At 32.7% G+C, this 26,246-nt stretch overlaps 2 protein-coding genes and 1 non-coding gene across 4 annotated transcripts; 2 read left to right on the top strand and 1 right to left on the bottom strand.

The window, feature by feature from the left end:
• The first annotated feature begins 2,874 nt into the window (after window positions 1-2,874).
• LOC129882041 (probable xyloglucan endotransglucosylase/hydrolase protein 32) lies at window positions 2,875-6,442 on the top strand. Its single transcript, XM_055956164.1, has 4 exons — window positions 2,875-3,185; window positions 3,269-3,369; window positions 4,433-4,650; window positions 5,477-6,442. The coding sequence occupies exons 1-4, from the start codon at window positions 2,978-2,980 to the stop codon at window positions 5,841-5,843; spliced, it is 894 nt and encodes a 297-aa protein (XP_055812139.1). The 5' UTR covers window positions 2,875-2,977; the 3' UTR covers window positions 5,844-6,442.
• A 6,965-nt stretch (window positions 6,443-13,407) lies between these two features.
• TRNAY-GUA (transfer RNA tyrosine (anticodon GUA)) lies at window positions 13,408-13,491 on the top strand. Its single transcript is given in 2 exon segments — window positions 13,408-13,444; window positions 13,456-13,491. It is a non-coding gene; the product is annotated as a tRNA-Tyr (tRNA).
• A 373-nt stretch (window positions 13,492-13,864) lies between these two features.
• Window positions 13,865-25,639, bottom strand: LOC129882042 (uncharacterized). 2 transcript variants are annotated; one of them, XM_055956165.1, is made up of 14 exons: window positions 24,486-25,639; window positions 22,501-22,576; window positions 22,317-22,406; window positions 22,201-22,245; window positions 21,099-21,179; window positions 20,344-20,401; window positions 20,182-20,240; window positions 19,597-19,707; window positions 19,371-19,507; window positions 19,183-19,222; window positions 18,640-18,702; window positions 18,071-18,261; window positions 14,621-15,113; window positions 13,865-14,215 (listed from the first exon to the last, which is right to left on the bottom strand). In XM_055956165.1, exons 1-13 carry the CDS (start codon window positions 24,983-24,985, stop codon window positions 14,627-14,629), a joined length of 1,938 nt encoding a protein of 645 aa, XP_055812140.1. In that variant the 5' UTR covers window positions 24,986-25,639; the 3' UTR covers window positions 13,865-14,215; window positions 14,621-14,626. The 2 variants fall into 2 exon arrangements, with proteins under 2 accessions (XP_055812140.1, XP_055812142.1); XM_055956167.1 differs by lacking the exon at window positions 22,201-22,245.
• Between the last annotated feature and the right edge of the window lie 607 nt (window positions 25,640-26,246).

Here is a 26,246-nt window from a genome sequence, read left to right on the forward strand (position 1 = left end):
TGCTAATCTCACTTAGAGAGGTATACCCAATTATCATCACGTTATATGATACTTTGAATGTGGATTCACACATCTATATTTAAATAGTTTTTTAAAAAATATAACACTACTATATATGATCTAGGGAGGGGAGCATGGGTTCATGCGAACCCACGGAACCCCCTAGATATACGCCCCTGACCATATAACAAAGGTATTTACGAAAGTTATGGTGAAGTGGTAATTAGTTATGGTGTTCGGATTTTTTAAAATTGTCGATGAATATGTATTGGATCTTTTGAAAGTAGTGTATTTTTGAAGGATCCAACGTTAGTGTATAAAGGTGAAACTAGATTTTTGAGTTTATGGGTTCTGAATTTTGAAAAACGCAACTTACTAAGTCCTTGATAAATTATTTATACATATTAAGTGAATGTTTAAACATAAATACAAGATTTAAAGTAAAGTTATTGACAAGGAGGCGAAACTATAGCTCGACCCCTACATGATAGCAATTTTGGAGAATACGAGCAACATATATAGGTGGTAATTAAGTATTCCTTCATCTTTGATCATCAGATTTCGATTGAGTTCATATCACCTTTACTTAGAAGTGTTTTAACCCTTCAAAATAAGATTTTTGGGTATGAATTCGGACTAATCGGACTTCAAAACTGATATCGGATATAGAAGGGAAAACAAAAGAATGAGAGGTTCCATTACTATCTATCAAAAGACATGATCATTATTCACCATTTACATCACCATGGCTAAAATCAGAAATTGGACCCACAATTAGTCCTTAAGTTTTAGTACACTGACATTCATAAAATAGTAAAAAATAAAGGTAAAATTAATCTAACTGAAATTGCAAAAAGAAATTAAAAAAAGAGAGAGTAGTATTTCACTAATTTATATTTGCTTTAAAGGCAAGAGTGCTTCATTCATATACCAATATTGCCTATTGTTGATGTTGCTTTCATTTAGGGACAAGATATAAATCATTGAATATCTAGAGCCAATGTATTATTTATTTTTTCTCTAGCAATACGGAGTCTTAAAGAAATGATAAAATTGATTCTATATTATTTATAGGTCATAGATTCAAGTCATAAAACCAGATAATAATATTTATATTAAAATAAATTGTCAACATCACACTCTTTAGAATGCGATCCTTAAATATATCCTATTAACGTATGATATTTTGTGTATCAAACTATTTTTTTCTTTCTTCACCATGTGCATTTTTTATATATAGAAAAAAAAAAGTACACAGACAAATAGAGAAAGGGGCACATTTAATAGATGTGACTCTAATTCATCCACCTCTCAATTTTCACCCCCTTTAATTCTCAGATCTTATCTTGTCTTTTTTCACTTACTCACTCGATGTTCAATATTTGTATTTGAATTTCATTAAATTTAAGTCCGTGCCTGAAAGTCCTGTATTATGGATAAAATATTCTCTTACAAAGGCGATTTTGTACCCATGTCCAGAGTACTCAAGTTTGAGACTACTAACTAAAATGTAGCTTTTATTGGTTTCATCTCATCTTTCAATTGCTAATTTTTTTCAATTAAAGATATATATTAACAAACGGTAGAGTCTGAATTTTTAATAACGAGACTCATAAATAATATCAAAATACCACACGTATTATTTGAACCTCTCAACTTAAAGCAATTTTTAAATCACCTTTTATCATTATAATAGGTAGAAGTTGCTTTTTTCATATAAAAGAAGACAATAATTATTTATATACATAAAAAAAAATCATTTTATTACTATAAATATGAATAATATAATTTTCAGAAGAAAGGAATTCAACTGAATTCCTTGAAACATGTAGCTTTGCCACTGACCCTGACACTAACTTACTCACATGTTCAAAGATCATTATACAAATCTTACTTTTAGACAAAAAGAGAATATCTTACTGTAAAATCAAGTGAAAAATAAAAGAAAAAGAACCAATGAAGTAAGTCTTACTACAACTACATGTAACTACTATACATACCACCAAAAGCTGATATGGGGTTAATAAGAACTACCTTCTATATTTAATCTTAGATTTTAGATTCGAATTTTAAAATATAATTATATTTGATGTGAAACATTTTACCTCTTAAAATGCGATTTTCTAACATGAATCATGATTAGCTATAGCTTAATGATGAATTTCATAGCTATATAATTCATATTTTTATAATTAAGCAGAATTGATCGAACACCTGATAAGAAATCAAAAAAATACTATAATGATGATGAATTATAGTATATGACTTCTCTATTATCATAATTTCTTTTCATACTATTTTTATATGCGTTACTTAAGCTGAAGGTCCACCGAAAACAACCTTCTCCACCTTCACAAGGTAGGGACAAAACCGCATACACATCGCCCTCTACAAACTTCGCTTGTGGGATTACACGCAGAAACAAATGAGACATATAGTGGCAATAGATTATTATTTTTAGCGACAATTAAATTAATGTCATTGCATTCACAGTCGCTAAAGTCTTTAATGATATTTATATAGAGTGTTAGTTATAAATACTGAATATTTATTAATGCCGCTAAATGTTTATTTGTTATAGTGACATTGAGTATATTACTGTTGCTACTGACGAATTATCAACAAATCATCAAAATCCATCAGTGACATATTAACGACAATTTTCACAGCTAATTCTCTCTACTTTTAGTTATTAAGTAGATATCGAATATCGAGCGAAAAATAAAATAAAATTTTTTATATATATATATAATATGTCATGTTGGGGTCCACTCATCATGTTATTTATATCAAAATGTACTACCATGCTTTCTTCCCCTCTTGCATATAACACCACCTTCCTTTCAACACTCTTTCTTGTCTCTCAACTCTTTTCCATTCATTAATTTTCTCCCTTCAACTATTTTCCTTTCATTTTTCCCTTCTTCATTTTGTTATTTTCCTTCACTTTCTTTTCTTCATTCAAAAAATTTAAAAAATGTCAACAAGTTTTTTCCTTCCTATTTTCCTTTCTTTCATTTTCCTCCATTCAACTAATGCTAACTATTGGCCACTATCACCTGGTTATTATCCAAGTACAAAATTTAAGTCCATGAGTTTTTATCAAGGATTTAAAAATCTTTGGGGTCCTAATCATCTCAGTGTAGATAACAATGGCATTAATATTTGGCTTGATAGAAATTCAGGTTTAATTTTCTTTAATTATACTTGATTAGTACTTAATTTTTTTAAAATATTCTGTTGATTTTTTAATGATGATTTTGTATAGGAAGTGGATTCAAGTCGGTTAAACCGTTTCGATCCGGGTATTTTGGGGCATCCATTAAACTCCAACCCGGTTATACGGCTGGAGTCATTACAGCTTTCTACGTAAGATTTTCTTATTTTTTTCGCTCGTAGTTATGTTGTTTGGATTCTATAAATATGTTATTGTATTTTTATTGAGTTCTAAAAAAATGTAATATACGACAAATCGATACGCCATTTTTGATATCTTTATTAAATATTTTTTCATATCAATATCTGGCTGGTACTCTCCAAAATGTTATCGTACTCATATTGAATTCTTTAAAAATACACTTTTTTTGAGAATCAGGTACACACATTGAATTTTTTGATGAGCCAAGCAATATAGACTGAGAGTGTAAATATTTTTATTGTATATTTTTGTTTCAATTTATGTTGAAGAATTCACTACGCCAAAAATGATATTTAACAGCAATTAATTAACGAAAATAACTTAATTACTACTAAAAATGTCTTTTTAGAGGCAATTAACGCTCTTTGTAAATGTCGTTAAAACCTATAGCGACATTGAATCTAATGTCAATTAACTAATACCGGTAAAGTTTTTAGCACTCTTTATTAATGTGCATATTTATTGTCATTAATTTATTTTTTTGTTGTAGTGGTTATGTTGTTCGGACTCTTCAAGGATAGTTGTATTCCTATGAGATTCTTAACAAAAATTACTTTTTTGATCTAACACACATGTCGATATTTTTGAAGAACCGGGTAAAATAGATTGACAGTTTAAATATTTCTGATTGTGTATTTCCATTTCTGACAATTTTTTAATTGAGATACTGTTACCTAAGTTCCTAAATTTGAAATGGATGGCGGAAAATACATGTGCTACAGTTGATTGGACACAAAGTTTAAGAAAGAAAAAGATATTACTTTAATTTATAGTCAAATATAAGTTTTAGACATTTGTATGAGTAGTAGTACTGTGACTATAAATCATCTCAGTGATGACAAAATGAAAATTTTAAGGTTAATTATTTCTAAATACATAAAGATGACATTCTAACAGATTAGAAAGAAAAGTGTACCAAAAATTCTCTTACTATTATTTTAATATGCTTGATTTTTAATTAGTTTTGTGTATATTTAGTTGATTAAATTTCATTAATTGTTGAATATTTGGCAGCTTTCAAATAATGAAGCACATCCAGGGTTCCATGATGAAGTGGACATAGAATTTCTTGGCACAACATTTGGAAAACCATACACATTACAAACAAATGTTTATATTAGAGGAAGTGGAGATGGAAAAATTATTGGAAGGGAAATGAAATTTCATTTGTGGTTTGATCCCACAAAAGATTTTCATCAGTATGCTATTTTGTGGAGTCCTAGAGAAATCATGTAAGTATTAATTTATTATAGAGAGTCAAACATCTCTATAATAATATCGTTAATTTGAATGATTTTTGGTTATTATCTTGATACATTATTTAATATATAATATAGCATGACATGAAAATAGACTTAAAAATAAAACTTAATCAGTATAATAAGATACTAGTATAGAAGATGATTGTTATAACGAGATATGCCGGTATATGAGTCCTTATTATTTACTTCATTTAAGTAAGTTAATGATAAGGAAATATTCTACCGACAAAAATCATTTGACACTACAGTATGGTTGTCCTTTAATGAGTTTAATCGTGGCTTCCACCAAATAAATTTAAGGACATATATATATATATATATATATATATGTTGTATTTTTGGTTACTTCATTTTTCTATTATTTTGCATAGAGGGGACCATGTCAATTAAGAGGATAATTCATGTTGTAGTCCTTTTCCCAATAGTAGTAAAAAAGTTACCATTTTCACCCAAATAGATTGCATATATGTCCAAAATACATTTAACCCCCCTCCCTCCAAAAAAAAAAAACAACATATATATAGGAAGAAGAAGAGCTTTGGAGCAATTATAAATTTATTTTCATACGACCTATCAATCATAAATTTAAGTTATAGAATTAACGGTTGATGCTTTTGTTAGAATATGATGCGTATATAGCACCTTCTTGGGATGCGTCATGTATGACTATGAAATACTTCGTGCTATATAAATTTCGTATGTTTAAAAATAAGTTATATTATTTTGCATGAACATAGAATACTTTGAGTACATTTAAAAACTAATCATGTTGTTATTTTGATTGGTTTTTATTTAGATTTTTGGTGGATGATGTGCCAATAAGGAGGTATGTAAGAAAGAGTGTTGCAACATTTCCACTAAGGCCAATGTGGTTATATGGATCCATATGGGATGCATCTTCATGGGCTACTGAAAATGGAAAATACAAAGCTGATTATAGGTATCAACCATTCTTCGGAAAATTCACGAATTTCAAGGCGAGTGGTTGCACCGCCTATTCGCCTCGATGGTGTCACCCTGTGTCCGCCTCACCCTATCGATCCGGTGGCCTTAGTAGGCATCAACACCAGGCCATGAATTGGGTTCAAAGGCACTATTTGGTATACGACTATTGCAGGGACTTTAAAAGAGATCACTCCCTTACACCGGAATGTTGGCGTTAAAGCGAGTTGTTGAAGCTGTGGGATGTAAAAGTACATCAATGATACACATGTCAATCTTTCATAGGATTAATATCCTATTTTATGTGAACTATCCTTTTTTTTTTCTTCCTTTTTATTGGGTATGGGTTGGGTGGGGTGGGGTAGGTGTCTTGTGATGGGTCCACTTGTCAATAGCAATTGCAAGAGTAGTTGAGCATCCAAGCCTATAGATTCCAAAATGAAAAATTAATAATACAACAAAAAATAATTGAAAATGGTTTGTCCTTTTATTTATGAAATTTTGTGCAAACATTAGTTTACTATTTTTATTACCCAAAGGATTTAAAAAAGAAATTCATAAAAGAGGGTCATGGACAATTTAGGACTATGCATGGATGGTGGGGTATGAAATGAGTGCATTCACTTTGTTTATTTAATTTTTCTCAATAAAGAAAGTTTTTTGTGTCTCTATTTCTTTTCCTTTAATTTTTGTTGTCTAGTCCCTTTTTGGACCTCACATCTCAAGAAATTTATTTTTGTTTATACCAATCTCCAGAGTTGTATTGTGATCAATCAGATCGCTCTATCTTAATCAAAAGATTTCATGTTGAAATTTTGGATATGATTTTTTTTTGGTAGGAATCAGTTTTTTCTTCTCCTGGCTTGGCATGGAAGGACGGCTACCCAAAAAGTCTTTTTCGCAGTTTTAGCTTTACACGATACAAATCTGAATTGACTAGACCCCTCTATAGATATCAAACATCCAAACTTGTGGTTTCACATGTACAATTTTATTTTATTTTTTTAAAAAAGGAGAGGACTATTAAAGTTCAAAATATATAAAAGTAGAGTACATAAGTTACTAGGGAACTAAATTAGAGAGGGAAAATTAAAGTAGATGCAAAATGGGGGACCAAATCTCGACTTTGCTCAATCCATATGGGTCATTTTTATAATTATATTTTCTTACATATAACAATTAAAGGGCAGCCCGGTGCACTTAAGCTCCCGCTATGCGCAGGGTCCGGGGAAGGGCCCGACCATGGTAAATTAACATGTATATCCGTCTCTACTTATCACTTCACCATAATAAACAAATGTGATTCTATATAAACAAGTTTCAATAAGTTTTTAAGATTAAAATACAATAAATTCACTGCTAAAACGAATCTTAAGATTTGAACTCATTAAATTTAAATCCTTCTGAATCTGATCGGTGTTTGTACATTCAAAGTTTTTGGTATTTTGAAATAATTTTGAGGCACTTTCTTCAAAAACTATTTTGTTCCAAGCATTAATCCTTTTGGAAATAGTATATTTTCTTAGATCCCCTAAAACTCTCAAATAATTAAGAGCAAACCAAGTCAATTAGTATGTCTTTAAATGTGGCCCTACAACTATTTCTTACAACTCATTTTACACCTCCAAATAATTACTAGTTCTGTCCAATAATAGTTGTCCACTATTAAAACAAGGATTAAGAAGTAATAAATAATATGGTAATTTTATCAAATCACCCTTATTAAATACAAGTCATCTAAACATTGAAAAATGAATGGTATTTAACATCAAGAGTAAAAATTGACACATCACGATAAATTATTCATTTATTTTAAAAACTAGACAAATATTATTGAATATTATAAAATAGTATAGTGAATAAGTAAAGATGGACGGAGGGAGTATCATAATATTTTTCTTTTCAAAATGATGTGATTAGTGTCTCTAAACACTACTAATGAAGTGATCTAAAGAACAGTTAAAGGAGAACATATTGTGAAGAAATCAATAAAGGACATTTAAAGAAGCATATTTGAGAAGGCAATAAAGTACATGTACATATTCACATAGCTTTATAACAATTCATTATTTTTGTTTTCGCATTCAATATCTGATATTTATATTGGGGTCTCCGTTAATGCAATTTGCGTCGTGTAAGATTCATTAAAGGGGAAATGCTCTTTATTATAAAAAAAATCATTTTTTAAGTTTGAAATTGAGATCTTTAATAAAAAATGAAGATATCCTATTCATCTCACCGCAATTTTAGGTGATTAATAAATACATTATTAGTCATGTGAAAAAGTGTATGACATGATTAATTTTTATTTTCAACATATCACCTGATTTAATTATTTTCCACCCAGCTTTTCTCATAATTCAAAAGCATATATTCTTGATTTTATTTTTTCCTCCAAAAGAATCTACTTAGATTTTACTACACCAAATGACTAATGATTGATTAAATAAAGTATCTTAGAAAAAGGGGAAGATTTTATTTTGAGCAATGTGTCTTATATGATGGGATGTAACTATTTATTATTTATCTTTTAATAGTGCATTCTAATAATTAGTTGAAAAAGTTATTGGAAAGTACCATTAAAATTACATCATGGCATTAATTTTCTTGTATCTTCTGTTTTCCCACCGTTACTTTTCCACTTTTGCATGAATCTACACTGCATTTGTATAGTAGTATGCATCCTATGTCCATTATTTTAAAATAAAGTTTAAACAAAATACTAATTAATATAATATAATATTAATAAAATATTTTAAAAAAATTATATGATGAAATTGGTGATGGTAATAGCTAGTTGTGGATGATGACTGACGGCGATGATTGGTGTTGTTGTTGATTGATGGCATTAGCTGCAGATAGTAGCTAGTGATGATTGTTTCTGGCAGTAGTGATCAACGGTGATATGTAGATGGTGATAGTGGTTAATAATTATGATGAATAATAGCGCCAACTAATTATGCTAGAGGTGGCAGATAACATGACTTACGATATCTATAGTGATGGTTAATAATGATGATAGTCAGTGATAATATATATGGCTATTACAGTAATGGTTATAGGTGGTAATAATGAAAATTGGTGGCTATTAGTAGTGACGACTGATTGTGATTAGGATTATCGGTGATGGTAATTATGGTCGTGGATGGTGATTGTGAGTGGTAGTAAATGATAATAAAGAGTGTAAATAGCTGTAATAGTTGATAATAATGGACTGCGACAATTATAATAGTAATTACTAGTAAAGATAGATGGAGTAATAATAAAATGTCATTTTTATAGAAATTCTTGAATAGATAAGATATTAAAATTTTTGATACTCTTAAAATTAATATCAAATCTATTATTCTAACTTTATAATTATTTGAGGGGCCAAAGACAAAGGATTTTCAGTAGAAAATCAGAGAAAAAAAGATGTACCAAATTAAACCAGCAAGGATTAATTTAATTGACTTATATGTAGCACCTTTTCTATGGACAATATTTTTAAGGACCCCAAATGTTAATTATTAAAAATCAAGCATATTTCATATGATAGTTAATTGAACAAAGCATGAAATTACAGTCAAAGTCGATGGATAAAATCTTTCCACTCTTAATTAGAGGTATAGATTTGAATTTTCAATATGAAGAAATCTTCCTAAGCAGTTTTGCCTTTTTAATAAATCTTATAATGCATAAATCTGAATTGTGCCCAACTACAAGTATAGTGATATCAAGTAAAAGATAGTAAAGTTACTTAAACAGGAAATTATAAGTGCAGTAGATGAATAAAATCTTTCCGTCTTAATTAAAGGTTTCAAATTTAAGTTTTGAATAAAAAAATAATTCTAGTAAGAAGTATTTTTTTAATAGACCTTATACAATAAATATTCAAATTAGTTTGAAACCCTATGCATATATCAAATCTATTATTCCAACTATATATTATAATTACTTGAGGGGCCAAAGACAAATTAAATGAATTTTCAGTACCAAATTAAACCAGTAAGGACTAATTTAACTTAGGGAAACTTACATAAATATACAATATTAAGAAAATATTTACCATCTATAGCAATAATTTTTTTTCTCTGAACACTTATAATACATTTATAATACAATTTTAATACATATTGCAGAGAACTATTTATAAAACATATATAATACAAGTTTTATAGATGGATAATACATTTATCACATACTTTAATAGACTTATAATACATTATGTCAGTTTCTTACTACACAAGCATAATATATATTTTAAAACACTTATAATACATTTATATTGTATGCATAATTCACTTTTAATACAAGTGTAGATTTATCATAATATTGCTATGTATTGCTATAAATTGTAATAAATAAAAAATATCACTAAAATCAGTAATTAATTTTTAAAAAATACTCAATTAAGTAATTTTTCCTTTTAACTTATATCTAAAACCCTATTATGGTAGCACCCTTTCTATGGACAATATTTTTTAAGACCCCATATGTTAGTTATTAAAACTAAGTAGAGGCTCAGGTTGGACTATTGAACAAGAAATTTTTTTAGTAGCGTTTTTTCTTTAATGAATCTTATGTTGAGCGAATCTGAATCGAGCTTTCATACAAATATCATGATATCAAGTAAAAAAAATAAAATCATTACTTAAACAGGAAACTACGATTCTAATGGATGGATAAAATCTCTTCAGTCTTAATTAGAGATTTCAGATTTAATTTTTGGATATAAAATAATTCTAATACATATTATCAATAATTTCGTCCATATTATCAATAATTTAAATGTTTGGGAATAAATCAAACAAATAGGGTCGTATGGTGGGAGGTTTTTTAATTAATTCATATTTAATAATTGAAAATAAATTATGTAAAAGATAGAATGTTTCAAAACATATAGATATTGTTATAGACAAGTCAACACCACAAAAATAGCATTCATTATCAATTCAATAATTCGGAATTTTCCTTATTTTATCATCTTATGGATATATATTTTTTTTTATTTGCAAACTTAAAATTAATAGCATTCTTGTATCTTATTTATTGATAAATTTTAATTTGTTGCTTTATATTTGATAGTAATATAATTAAGGATAAAAATAGTATAAATATAACATATTTTCTATATGACTAAACAAAAAATACACATCTCAATTAATAAAGGTTATATGTGCTTAATTTATCGAATATCATGTGGAGTGAGGACTAACAAAGAGAGTGTGGTAGAATGATAAATATTCTTTCATCCTTAATTACAGTTCTCAAATTTGAATTTTGGGTACGAGAATTATTAAGGAGAGTTTTATCTACTAATATGGGACTATTTATAGCACAAATTCACATTTAATAAGTTTTAATATAAATATTAAATACTAAATAAAAAAAATAAAAATAAAAAAAGGAATTAAAGTAAAAATCACACTATAATAGACTAAAAGTGCTCCTATGTCAATTAAAATGATATGATATGATGTTTCAAGAAAAAGAAGAGATGTGTAGACCATATATCATACGTAATAATATATATCATCTTATCATATTTCACTAAAAAATAAAAGAAAACTCTGAACTCAAATTCTTGTCAGTCTTTGTTTCTATACTAATTAAAGTTTGGGGTTATTGGAAACACTTAAAGTTCGTTTGGATTGACTTATAAACTTGTTATAAGTTATTTTTAATTTTTTTGAGTGTTTGATTGGTCAATTTAAAGTCATTTTGTACTTAAAATAAGCCCTAATAAATAATAAGGTTTGTTTGGATGAACTTATTTTAAACAATTTATAAGTTGAAAAGTGCTTGTAAGTTAAAAAAAATAAGTAGATGCCCAACTTATTTTTTTTGACTTATAAGTTAAAAATAACTTATAAGTTGCTTAAAATAAGTCAATCCAAACAGACTATTATAAGTTATCATATCATTTTTTAGGCTGGAATTTTGTAAAATTTTATTTTATATTACATTGACTAAATAATGCTAATTTGTAAAAATAGTTTTGAACTAGGCCTGATCACATATTATTTCGTGTTGAGGGCAAATCAATCGTAGCGCGAATTCACTCCCTTTTTTGTAACTCTTTAATTTGAAAGCTCCTAAGGACAATTCCTTATAAAGGATTGTTTGCCCCTTGATATGATCTGATGCCTATATATTTTATTTTGATTTTTCATCCGGTGTCTGATATTTGCTTTTGAACTCAATTAATATGGATTTATGCTATATAGTTCCACTTTAAGGACACAACATTCTCGACTAAAGACAACTTCATGATACTTAGTTATCGAATCTAAAATCTCTAATTAAAAATAAAAAAATACTTTTCAATCCATCACAATCTTTGACTGTCCGTGAATGCTATATGACTAGTCTATGAATTATGATGAAGTGAGACCCTATGAGTTTACAACACAACTTTTGATGAAAAGATTATATATTACCTCGAGTGAGTACCCCTAAAATTTGATACTATTCAACATAACAAATTTATCCCTTTTTATATTATTATTATTATTTTGCCAATAATGTGTGGTGGAGTTGAAAGAATCTATCCATGTAGGGAAAAGCTGAATGAGCTTATAATTGTGTTTGAAATGATAGGTCTACTATCCCTTCTTGTTTGGGGTATATATGCTTAGGGAGAATCCAAAGTTTTATATATGTATTAAAAATTTGCTAAATATCTTATTATAGTAAATTCAACTATAGTGATAAATTATTTTAAAATTATTATAAAAACACATAAATTTCAATTTCTATATTTGCCTCTAGGTATGGGCCATAATACAATAGCATGTAGTAGATGTGTCATTCATTGTTGCCTCCGATTTATATTCTTTTTTAGTCAATAGGTAGTCCTCCGCCCTCATTCGTGGTGGACAAGATGAGGGAAAGGAGGCTAAGATGGTTTGGACATATAAAAAAGAAATGTAATATGTAAATGTCCCCGATGAGGAGATGTGAGATGTTGGAGATAGTGGGACGAGGAGAGGCAGAGGCAGAGGCGGGTTGAAGAAGTATTGGAGAGAAGTGATTAAACAAAACATGACGCATATATAGCCAACAAAGGACATATTGACCTTAGATATGAGGGTGTGAAAATCGCGAATAAGGGTAGAAGGTTATTAAACAGTTGAGCGTTGTCTTAGTATTAGCCTATTCATGTAGTCTTTGGCTTGGTGGTAGTTTAGAGTACCGTGCTTGTCGTAGTATTAGCCTATTAAGATCGTTTTTGACTTTTGATACATGTTATCATATGTTGTTCACTGAGTTTAGGTGGTCGCAACTCGCACCTTGTTGTTGATGTTACGCTTCCTTGCATATATGCTCTGCACTACTTTCTATGAGTTGTCATGTTTTATATCCACTATCATTTTTCCTTTCTATTACTACTTTTATTTGTTTCACTTGAGTTAAAAGTCTTTCGAAAAATAATCTCTCTACCTTTAAAAGATAAAAGTAAGATTTGCATATATTCTACTATCTCCAAACTCCACTCAATGCGATTTCACTCAATTTTTTTGTTGTTGTTGTAGTCAATAGATATTTCATATTTGAGAGTTATAAAACACAAGAGACAAAAAAAACTATCAATTGGCTTCTAACAGGTAAATGTCACCAAAATGTTAAGTGAGTTAGTGCTTCCAATGTAAGAATAAAAGTAAAAAAGAAAAGGTTGATGATGATCTAATTATTAATGTACTACTAAAATTTATAGTAGAAACTAGTAAGCTTCAATTGTCATAGCTGAAAGATTTACATATCTTAACATTAGAACAAATGTTTGGAGATAGATACAACAATCCGACCTTAGCTCAGTTGGTAGAGCGGAAGACTGTAGTTGTTGCTGTAATCTTTAGGTCGCTGGTTCGAATCCGGCAGGTCGGAGCTTTTTTGCCTATTATTTGTAAATATATCTTTATTGCCCCAATTGACTGTCGCGTCCAACGAGAGTGTGAGCATCTTCAATGTTAGAATGTGGTCAAGATCAAAAGCAAATGCAAGATTTGAATTCTATGAATTCATTTTTCCAAAAATTTTAGAATTAAACCCATTATATTCCTAAAGTAACGTACTCATACCTACTGTTTGTGTGATCTTAGTAAATATTTACATATAAATTTATTTTGCACGATTAAAGTATTAGGTTAGATGAACTGGCAAGCTTTTGAAAAAAGGGAAGCACATGCCATCTTAAACAAATCTCACATCAGATTGAAAGAAGAAAGTGAAGACAAGTACAACGAACAATATGTGCCCATGAACTTAGGTCTGAAGATATTGATAGTATCTGCAATTTAACCAGTTATAGCAAGTTTTTACACTATGAAACTTGATAAAGAAGATTTACATGTTACAGGTCAACTTTTACCTAATGTTATTATACAAGTTACACTTTAACAGTGTATAGAACAGAACTTACACTCCTTATTAAATAATCATTTCTACAACCTGCCTATGCTCTATGACCTCAACTACCAGTAGGGTCCAAAGCTACCAAAAGAAAAAGATGCTATTTCTACACCATTAGATGCTAAACTATACAGTCAAAATTTCGGTCACATGAAGCATCCAGCATACTGGTGATGATTTAAGGAGTCTTCGAAGCCACCTGCAATAAACTTCAAAATCAAACTGACTGAAGACTATATGATCATTTAGTAAAGTAGCATATAAATCACATTACTGACAACAGACAAAACATCCAATTCGAGAAAAGAATACTAGACGTTGCAAAATACTAGCAGTACACAAAATAGGTTACAAACATGGATCTGGGGAAACCATTCTATCGCCAAGAGTCTAAATTTGGAGTTCTGATGAACTAGTTGAAACATGCAGGAAAAAATTTAATGCACCCAATACCAAATCATTTCTCTCTCTGTAACTCTCTCCTTTTCAGACTTCAAAGGCATAGAGATGTCAAGAAGAAAGAAACAGAAAGACATTTTCGGACTGTAAACACAAACATAACTAAAACAATTAAAGACAGCAAACAAGCACTATGAAAAGTTACCTTTTTTCACTGGAGCTTATGTGAGCAAAGCTGCAGTTTATCCTCACTCAAAAAACCCAGCAATACCGTACTTTGGAGGCGTGCATACCTAACATCGCGAACAGGGCTGTTCAGAGAATTAATTCGCTGAGCCACATTTAAAGATGGCAATTCTTGTAAGACCAGTTCCATTGTTGCGTCATCACCAGAAGCAAACATGGGGCTCTTCTTCCCTCTATTAATTATAGCAGTTTTTGGAAGTCGGATGCCACTAACTTTGGCACAAGAAGCTCCTAACTTCTGGTATCTGCTACCAACTCTCCTGTAAAGAACATGAGAACCCTCTACTGCTTGCTCTATTGTAGAAACTGGAGTGGGCAATATTTGAGAAGCAGCCATATCGCCAGAGATCTCCAGTTTAGGACGGAAAGAGGCAACTATGTCATCATTTCTATCTCCACAAGCGAGAGATATACATATTCCTTGATTCTCTGACTCAGGGACCAAGCACGGCCTTCAGTGATAAATGAAACTCTATTATCACTATGGAATTCGTAAAAATTACAAGAGAATATCACAGAGCTTCAAGATAACTCTTTTTAAACCAGCTTGAAAAGTCACCAAAACCGTACAGATGATCCAGGCACAATCTGTTTCAATATATCAGATGCACTCTGCCCCTAAACTCCAGAAAGAAGATTTTGGGCATAGTCAAACACTCAAACAATCTAGTTTTGATCTGGCTACTACTACTGGGGAATAAGGCAGAACTCCAAGAAAAGCACTCTTTTAGACCAGTGGGAAAAGTCAACTAAAATCACACAATTAGTCCCGGAATGATCTACATCTATCATTTAGAAGTTCTTATCACTTATCATTAGCAGACAATATGATAGAGCATCACGATAAACAATCTCTCAGACCAGTTTTAAAACTTAAAAGTAAACTAAAATGTGAATATCCACACACGATTTGCATCCATGTAACAGACACTCTTATCAATTAAATCTGTCCCGCCAACTATCTACTCAACTCCTCTTAACATGATCTGGACATAGCCATGCACATTCAAACAATTTATCAGGAAAGCAATCATTTCTAATACTAGAGCTAGCGCATCGAAAATCAGAAAACATTTGACATATGAGCAAAAAAGTTCTGCATAAAAAAGCAGTGAGCTTTTCTCTCAAGTAAAAAAAAGCTGTAAACTTTGCCCCTAAGAAGCTTTATATACCCTAGATATTTGTGGAAATAGTTGATTGAACTATGAACAAGAAAGGACCTAAATAGATTAATAAGATTAAGAGCCCGTTTGGATTGGCTTATAAGTTGCTTATAAGCTGTTTTCAACTCTTTTGAGTGTTTGGCTGACCAATTTAAAGTCATTTTGTGCTTAAAATAAGCCCCCCAAAAAATAATTGGGTCTGTTTCGCTACCCTGACTTTTTTTTTTAGCTTATAAGCTGCTTAAAATAAATTAAGTCAAACAGGCAGTCAAGTCCTCAACAATAAAAATTAAGATTGTACTGTTGACAACTCAAGTAGTGAAAGTTCTTTGCAACAACTTCAAGATTCTTCCTAGCAAACCAATTCCAGAGCTTTGGTGTAGCGGTAAGTGCATAGCACATGATGTATGAGCTAACCACACTTCACGAGTTCAAACCTTGTTGCATACAAAAGCGTGGCACTTAAGTGAAGAAGGGTAGAGGGAAGGGCTTATTTATCCAACGAGTTCCAATTATCCGTCAACTGGTCCACGGAGAACTTCAGTAATCAAAGAAAAATGATCCTTTGTAGCAACCCTTAAAACTAAGGAGTACAGCCTTGCCATGGCTTCAGATTGTGAAAATATCAAGACACAAATTCATGATGTCTCCACAATAAACTAAGTCAATAAGAAATCAATGACCAAGTTAAATCCTTGACATAAGACGAGAAGCTTGTTGTTCCGATTAAGAGTATCTCTTAGACTAGACTGACAAATTGTCTGAACCATAGAACTCAAAGTTTATTTCTATCAGGAAAAGGCAAAATGTGATAACAAACAACTCCAAGGAACAAAATATAATCAATTACCTCCCATGTATCATCACTGTGACGCTGTCTAAAGATAATCTATAAGATCATTTTCTGACCTATCTTTTGAGATATTGGATCACCATTTCGTACTAGCAACTTAACTGCTTTGCCATAACAAATCTTACATTCTCAAGAACCTACAACTCAATAACCAATTGGACTATTTAGTGAGCAACAATTTGCGTTGAACACAATCATTCTCAATCTTACCACAATATGTTAACTATTATAAACAAAAATTATAACGTGTACAGTCTGCACCTTCTTAAGCAATATCTCTGTCTACAAAAACTGGAAAAAATGGTCAACTAAATGCCTTCAACCATTTCTTTCTTCTATACCATCCACTAGTGTTTCTACTTCAATCTTTTGAACAAGATGAATACAACAACAACAACATACCCAGTGAAATCCCACAAGTGAAGTCTGGGGAGGGTAGGATGTACGCAGACCTTACCACTACCTTATGGAGATAAAGAGGCTGTTTCCGAAAGACCCTCGGATCAAAAGTCATAGTCCCAAGTAAGAGAGAAGAACAATATATAGCATAATGGCAATAAAATAAAAAGCTATGCAAATTTTACAAGACAAGAACAATAACAATATCAAAGTAATGTGATAAATAAAGGCACTAACAATACAACTATAAAGGCATGCCTAGACCTACGACCACCATAAACCGACACACGGCAAGACACCATTCTATCCCTACTAGCCTTCTATCCTAATCCACGACCTCCACTCCTTTCTATCTAAGGTCATGTCCTCGGTGATATAGGGTACCACCATATCTTGTCTAATCACCTCTCTCCAATACTTTTTCGGTCTACCCCTACCCCTCTGCATAACCCCCAAATCCAACCACTCGCACCTCCTAACTGGGGCGTCAACACCCCTCCTTTGCACATGCCCAAATCATCTCAGTCTCGCTTCTCTCATCTTGTCTGCCGCAGATGCCACTCCCACCTTCTCCCGAATAACCTCATTCCTAATCTTATCACTCCTAGTGTGTCCACACATCCATCTCTTGAACAGGATGAATGAGTACCTAAAATATATTCAAAGACCAGAAAATGTAGGCTCCTTCAAGAACATTCCTAAGATCTAAATTTTCAGTTAGGCTCCTTTGAGAATATTCCTGAGATCTAAATTTGCAGTTAGTTAATGATTAAAATTTTCAAGGTACAGGAATAATAATCTATTGAGAGATTTTCCAAGGTACAAATATTCTTGAGGCAATTACTCGGCAAAGAGTCATCGCATCCTAACAGTTCTAAAGCTACAGTTAGGGATGGTGCAGCTCATAAGATATTAGATATTAAGGAAAAACTTGTTCACCTTAAGAAGCAACAACTAATTGAAATTTCAAAGAAGTAAACATACTAGAACTCACCTTTCGTCACTACTACCAAAGTTCCAGTGGCACAAGCCTACTGAAGATGCAGAAAGAACACTTCTAATGCCACCACCAAGTGTAGGAGATGAAAGGGAATGCACAGTATGAACAGGATTTCCTGTCAACCCCGTCATAGATTCCACTGGCCTCGTAGTTTGACGCCGATCAAACTGCAAAACCATGCCATTCTGCAAACACAAAACTAAAAATACTCAGAGAAAAAAGAAGAGAGACACTAATTTTTCTTTTGGATAAATAACAATGAGGCCTCCAGACTGAAAGAGAGACTAACTAATGAAAACAAATAAACACTCCCTCAATGCCAACTTGCTTGTCACTTTCGATTCTTTACTTGGCAAATTTTCCAAGCTATATTAGATATTTATTCATTCGTTTTTTGAACATCAAGTATTTAGAAACTACATTGAAAGTACTTAAAGTTGTAATTTTCTGCCATGAATACTGAGAGAATCCATTCAGAATTATTAGTGAAACATTACTTTGTTTGACTCACAAAAAATGAAAATTGGCAACCATTTTCCAACAGATGGATTATGTGTTAGGACCTGTAAACCGGCATACATGTAATGCGAATTGTTGGCATCCCACGCACATGACCAAGGAACAGTCTGCATATTCCAAATAGACAAAAAAAAAAAAAGAATCAATTTAACTTTGGCCAATGGCATTAGAAGTTCAGAACAGAAGTGATACTCCATCGATTAGCAACAAACGCTTCCTACATACAAACTCAAATAACAGTCACAAAATTGGATGGGGGGAAAATAACAAAAGTAACAAAAGGATTATTGTCATGAAGCACATTACTGAAAATAGGTCGCTCTGTAAATTTAACTGTGAAAATAAGGGACTCATGAGGCCTTAACGATTACCAACTTACCATAAAGTGTGTAAAAGTACAGAAAAATTACTCCATATAAGAATTCTAACTCTAATCAACAATCATCCGAACAGAGAATTTGAGAGCTTATCAACCAAAACAAAATATCTACTACAATATCCAACAAGTCTGAGCAATTTTAGCTTTACACAAACTTAATAAGTGAAAGCAAAAGGACAACTATAAAAAGAAGGCCTAGAGTTATTACCGGTAAGTCATATGTCAGAACAGTATGGTTGTTTTCAGAACTGCAAAAAGAAAGAGAACAAATAAATAAGATACTTACGGGGAGGGGAGCACAATACAGAAACTAACACAGAAAATTTTCAATCAAGTAAAGTATATTTTACTGTTATACAGCAATTATTTAGCAGAAAGTTGGGAGAGGTTATCAACCTAAGAACTGACAACTTCTTCCCTAAAGAAGCCAAGAGTATGAATCTATCATAAGGAGAAACATGCAAGTCCTTGATAGTTTTCATGCTCACAGGAAGCAGAATGTCTTCTCTTTCATGTGGAGACAACAGACTGATCTGCAAAATGCAAAAGTAGAAAAAGTTGAAAAACAAATGCAGACCGCAAACCATCAGAGAATTCCAATAAGGCGACCTATGAAATTTACTTTGGTAAGCATATGCTGTCCTCCCATTCCAGAGAGCCTTCTGGCAATCAGCAAATTCTCACCATTGATGTCCACATCAAATAGGCGAGCACCATCAATCTGAATCTCTTTCTACAAACAGATAAAACATAAGGTTACTAACTCGAATAGACTTCAGCCAATGGGGCAAATTGGATAAACATATGCCAGTTCACTCCCAATAAAAAACCAGTAAGAAAAAAGAGGTAAGAGAGAAAATAAAGGTCATGTTTTGGGCCAATAAGCAGGAAGGGGACAGACCAGCCTGGACTACTTTCTCGGTCTCAAACAGACTATTGATGCTAACTGTTAACCCAAAGGTCGGTATTTCCAGTCCTTCTTGGCACACAAGTTGCAATACATCTCGAAGACTCGAACAACCATGGATGAAGGACGAATGATTTCTCTGCTGATATTATCAGGTACACAAGTTGCACTAGATGTGGAGCAACAATGGATAAAGGAGTAATGATTTCTCTGTTGCTACTATAAGAAGTCAACATTAAAAAGGAACACAATGCCTATAGCTCAATTTTCACATTTAACAAGAGCAGAGAGATGGCAAACCTGCAAAAGAAAACTATTCACATATTCACATCTTTCAGATTTGGAGTTGATATTGCATCCTGCACAAGATAGATAGGTACTGGAACATCAGCTTGATATGATGATACAACATTGCCAACATTTTCAATATTCCTAAGCAAAGATTTCTCATCAACTGCTTACCGAAAATGCGTACAGATGACCTGCTTTGCATTTCAGTTGGCGAGCCTTCAGTTGTTCTCTACAAAGAACAGATATGCAGTAAGCAATATGCTGCTTTGATGAACAAAGGTCAACAGAGATATCTATACTATTGCACTGAAACTTGTTATCCAATTTTCTCAAGCCAAAAAAACTTCAGAATAAATAAAAAATCCAAAGAAGAAAGACTAACCTAGGAAAGGGGAACGAACATACAGATCAAAGAATATTTCTAAAAAAGCCAAAACAAGTACCTGGTTTAGCCAAAAAGGCATTGAAAAATGTCATATTCTGAAGAATGTTATAAGGAAATGCTGGTAGGAAAAAGAAGGCCATAATATGTTTTAAAGAAAATGCACCGAAGTCAATCTGGTCCTCCAGGAAGAGGTATGCAACTACTGTAACAAAGGGGTGAATTTTCAAACAAGGGAAAGCAATAAGTAAAATGCGGATAAAGTAGGCAAAATCAGCTAGTTCTGCAAACCATCACTAAAAGATTAAACAAAATTCACAATGGGGGTTATGTTAGCAACCATATCACTTTAAAAGTGCTATACGCATGGGGGACACCCAACATACCGGAAAAGTGATTCTGTAAAAGATTTAATTTAATCCCCCACCTACCCACCCAAAAAATAAGAAGCCCTCCAATATTTCCAACCAAACTAAAAAGATGCATGAAGGAGGCCGGTGCAAAGAAGAAGCACAGAAGAAATAGCACACAAATTGAGACATACCTCTTTGAGGTACTCCACTTGCTTATGCAACTCAGCTTCTCTCCTCCTCCACTCAATTTCTTTCTTACACCAATCAGAGCACTGCACATATTCAATGTAGTCTTATAATCACCATGAGAACATGTAAAGGAAAATGTAATTTAGCATCTCCAAAGAGCTGAGAAAATTGTTTTCAGAAGTCAGGTTAAAGCAGAAGTGTCATTGATGCAGCTAACCCAGGGTGAATTTGCTACCAGACCAAGCATGAGGTGACAGGTTGACTTGAATACCCTCACAGAGAGAAAAGAAGCTAGCTGTTAGAGCAAACAGTTTTGGCTTTACATAGTGAAGAAGGTACAAGGTAGAGTAAGGTAAGGGAAACGTTATGAGGGAAGGAATTATGTTTGTCTTACATATTTCTGTTTTTTTATGACCGTGGTGTCCGGGCCAGCTTTCACGCACCTCGACTAATTCCACGGGATACAAGCCACCTCCCACCAACAACAGATACCAAGTAACTCTGTCTACCAAGGCTAGGGCAGATGGAAAGAATTACTTAGCTTTTTTGTCTCCGCTAAGTTTAGGACCTGAGACCCAAGGATTCTCAACCACTTTTTTAACCACTAGACCACACCCTTGGATGCTTACATATTTCTGTTTGATTTTAGATGATGACAAAAGCTAATGCAACTTCTGACATTCATCTTTCTCCTGGTGTTCCAACTAAGAAACCGAGAGAAATTGCCCTTACCTATAACAACTATATAAGAGGTTTCCACAAACATACATCAAGTTTTTAGAATCTTGAACAGCTTTGTCCATTTGAAAACTAACAAATATCTTCAACTGCATCATTCCGTTTTAAACTGAGCAAAGGAGAACCACACCCGAAGATGTGAAAAGATAATCATCAATCCATCGCCATATTGTTTTTATTTTCTTTTTATGAAAGGGTGGGTGGGTGGGTGGGTTAGGTCAGTCTGATACGTTTTCCTCAAGTAGTTTGTGTTGGCTACATGGAAAATCTTGAAGGTCTCCACTGTGAATATTCATTAAGATGTTAGACCTGAATTCTATCAGGAGTTCGCACTGACTAAATCTAAAACCTTCATTTTTTCCTTACCTCTTTTTCAAGAGAAAAACAACTGGTTTCAAGAGACCGAATTTTCTGCAAAAGAGGGAGGAGTTTGATCACTATCTCATGAAGCAATACTCAAGATATAAGCGTCAAACTAAGACCTTTTGAAGCTCTTCGTCAACAGCATGAAGTCGAGAAGCATAAAGTACTCGAATACCCTTCACTGTGCATTTCTTATTACATTGGGGGCACTGCAAAAGAACAAAAGAGAGAATGTGAAGGATGAACTGAAATAGGATCTTCAAATAATGTATAAAACAAGGACCAAACTATTATAAGGAATACCTTTCCTGACCTCCCTTTTTGTTGCAACCACTTTTTGATACACGACAAACCATATATATGCCCACAAGGAAGACAGCTGCAAAAGATTAGAAGGCGGACAACAATGGAAGTATTAACACTTGAAAATTATATTTCAATTATAAGTTGTATATCTATCAATCAATAGCTAAACCTCAACTTCACTAGTTTGGTCGACTGTACTAAAATAAGTTATGTTTCGCGTCAAATCGGGAGTTCTCTCAAACTAAAAATTCTGTAAAGAAAACCAAAATTATCCCTACAGTGACATGTAAGAATCCAACTTGGGTGACGCCTAGATCTGTGAAAGAAATGTTGTTGTGCTGGAAAACTGGAAGAAGGAGAAAGTGCAGAGCTTGGAATATTGTTCCTTTAGCGTTGATATGGATCATTTGGAGAGAGAAATAAGAGGGATTTTGAAGGGGTAGAATTGACTTTTGGGCAGTTGATGAGTAGTCTCCGATCCCTTATTGATTGTTGGCCCACCCATTTAGTGCCGGGTAACATGGCCGGGTCGTATAGAGGATTGGGCGTCTTTTGTAGAGAATCATGTCGTGTTTGTTTTTTGGTATACTTGTATATGGCCATTTTTGGCCATTTTACTAATAAACTGATTACCTGATTAAAAAATGCAAGTCTCTAACCATAATTTTAATTAGTTGACATTACCTATATAAGTCGTTTATTTACAATGTATGTTATTAGCTAAGTCCACATTGATTTCAAGAGAGGACAAGACTTTAGTTACAACTGCTCTCCATGTATTTTAGGTCTACTTCATATCCTTTTGACACCTTTAATCGTGATATTTGTCCACCTACTAACCAATGCATTTGGATTGCCATGCAGAACATCCACAAACAACCTTCCAACCTTCCATCATTTCATCCTCTATGTTTATGCACCATTTGTGGGATGTGAACCATGATCATTCAACTGTCACTTGTCAAAAGAACAGAAAACCCAAGTGCTTTAATAGGGAGGGTGATGATAGATTTAGATGAAGTAAAAAGCTTCACTGAAAGCATCAAGAAGATGCAAAAGAGTAGTATGGTTGAGGCTACAAAAGATATTGATTTAGCTCATTTGAGTACATGGCCATTCTAAGACCAAGTTCATAAGACACAAAAATTTGTCAGTGGAATCTACAGGGGACACATTGGGCCAGCTACATAAATACAAAAGACATATATAGACTTAATAAAGTTGTCTTGAGCTGAAAAAACATCAAAACATCTTTGTTCCTTTCTATCCATAAGGACACGTGTGCTACGGCCATATAGTATTTATTCGAATTTGCATGAATATGTATTACAATCAAGCCAACTGAAACAACCTCCTAAAATTTGTAACACAACCCACTGACCTAAATTTAGTTTCACCTTTTTTCATCTTCAAGGAAAACTAAATAGAAGTTTTCTACAACATCTAATTTTTCTTTCGAGGTTATATCACTTTGCTTAAGTTTTCGAAAAAGAAGCTGTTTTTACAAATCTTATTCCCTTTTCCATGTTGAACTAAACTGTTTTTTTTCTCTTTATGAAATGATAAAGGTTTCTAAACAAGGCTTTCGAAGATCTTGACAACAAATAAAAAACAGCACAGAAACAGAGATTTCTAGGGCAGAAACAACATACATTGTGCTATATCATTCCCCTGAGGCTTCATTTCATCTGTCTCACTATTGAATGTAGATATTCTTTTTTTATAAGGTTGAATACAGATGGTTCTACACTCACAGGCATAACACATTCAGTTATGCTAAGCCGGAACTTAACATTACTATCATAAACTGTAATCTACAATCCCTAGCTATGCATATACCCCTTTTCTTCAAAATAGATACAGTTCCAAATTCAAGGGTGTAGATACTGTGGATTCATATGCAGTTTGATGGTTGAATGCTACTGATGTCACCATAATTAGAAATTGCTTTAGATTGAAGTACATGGAAATAAATTACTAACCAAATTTGGTGGTCACCGTCGTTAGTCCAAGCTTCCATGCAAATAGAGCAAAACAAACCATCAATTTCACTTCGATTCCACTCTCCTTCTCCTCCATCAGCTTCTTCCTTATCAACATTCTGCGACGCCGCTTCACCGCCTTTACTCCTAGTCGTATCATCTCCACTTTCCAGTTCCACAGCAGAATTATCCAAATTCTCAACATTAATCCCCCGCTCTTGAGATGAACTTCTCGTAGCACCACGATCCCCATACAAAACCCTACGCAACGTCCTCCTTCCAGTACTCGACTCTTCTTCATCATCTTCATCCTCCTCCTCCTCCTCATCTTCTTCTTCTTCGTCTTCATCCGTCTCTTCTTCTTCTTCTTCCTCGTACTCTTCTCCATCTTCTAACAAAATGATGTCTTCGGCGGCGAGTTCACTCTCGTCCGCGGCGGCGCCGATGTGACGGAGAAACCTCTCGTAATCGGGATCTGCACCGTCACTGTCGCCGGCCATTGCCGTTAAATTATGCACCGCTTCAGCTCTCCTTTTTTCCCCCAATTTTGCTCAATTTTGGGTACAAAGTGCGTTTTGCCGCTGAAATAAAAAAGGGAGGGAATACGCTCTCTTTAATACGCAAATTGAAACGTCTTTTAGCTTTTCTCCGTGCGTCTATACTAAATTAGAATTGAGCATTATAAAATTCATTTGAAAACGTATGAATAATTTTTTATATTTTAATTTGTTCAAAGTAATATTTTAATTTTTCAGGACAAAGCATGGACTTTTGGGTGGGATTGGGAGAACAATATCAGCTCTACCCCCAGGGACTTAATTTCAAGGCTCAAGATCTTCACTTCTGGATCGAGTGACTCTCCAACAGCATTAATATCCACACACTTCCAAGAAGCTGCTCCTTCCATCTTCTCAAACTCTCATCATCCTTATCTTTCTCAAATTGTTCTTTGAGAGTACATTGAAGACCCAACTCAATCTTATTTGTATTTTCATCTTCCTCTTCATCCTCAGTAGTATACATTGAACTTTCACTCATATGTCTGCTAACTTTATTCTCATGAACCTCATGTTCAATCTCAGAATCAGAATCAGCAATTCTACCTTTCTTTGCCCCACAAACAGGAGCTGATTCCTCTTTATCCACCTTTCGATGTGAAGATGTTTGTAGCGTAAAAGGTTTGTTTAAAGTTAGAGGTATTTACGTAATTTAACTTACAATTTTTAAGTTTGTGCTTTTAAGATAGTATAGATATAGATTAGATGATTAAAATTAATTCTCCCTGTTCGTTTTTGAATTTGTGAGTGAATTTATATTTTCTTCTAGTTTATGATCTTTTAATCCTAAGTATGAATTTGCGAGTACTTTTCTTTTTAATTCAATTTCGTTAGCGATTTTAGGATCCAACTAATTCGGACTACTCTCCTTAAAAAGAATGAAATTCTGTACGAATTTGAAGACTAGCTCACACGATGCAAGAACATATTGTACTAAACATCGACCTCCATGCATAAATTACATGAAAACCTAACATTTTTAATTTGTAATAACAATCGGTAATCTCAAAAAGTATATGCATAGGTATTAATTTGCAATTTACGTAAGGGAAAGACAAAATAGTTTAACACAACTCTTAAAAACACTAAATAAATCAAATTATTTTTTTTCCTTTTATAATCTCTTTGTTTTAATTTGTTATTTGGATATTGAAGCTACGTATTGAGAGTTTCATACTTGTGCGGGGCTACAATTTTAATTACA

Source organism: Solanum dulcamara, chromosome 3, assembly GCF_947179165.1.
Source record: "Solanum dulcamara chromosome 3, daSolDulc1.2, whole genome shotgun sequence".
Classification (NCBI taxonomy): Eukaryota; Viridiplantae; Streptophyta; class Magnoliopsida; order Solanales; family Solanaceae; genus Solanum; species Solanum dulcamara.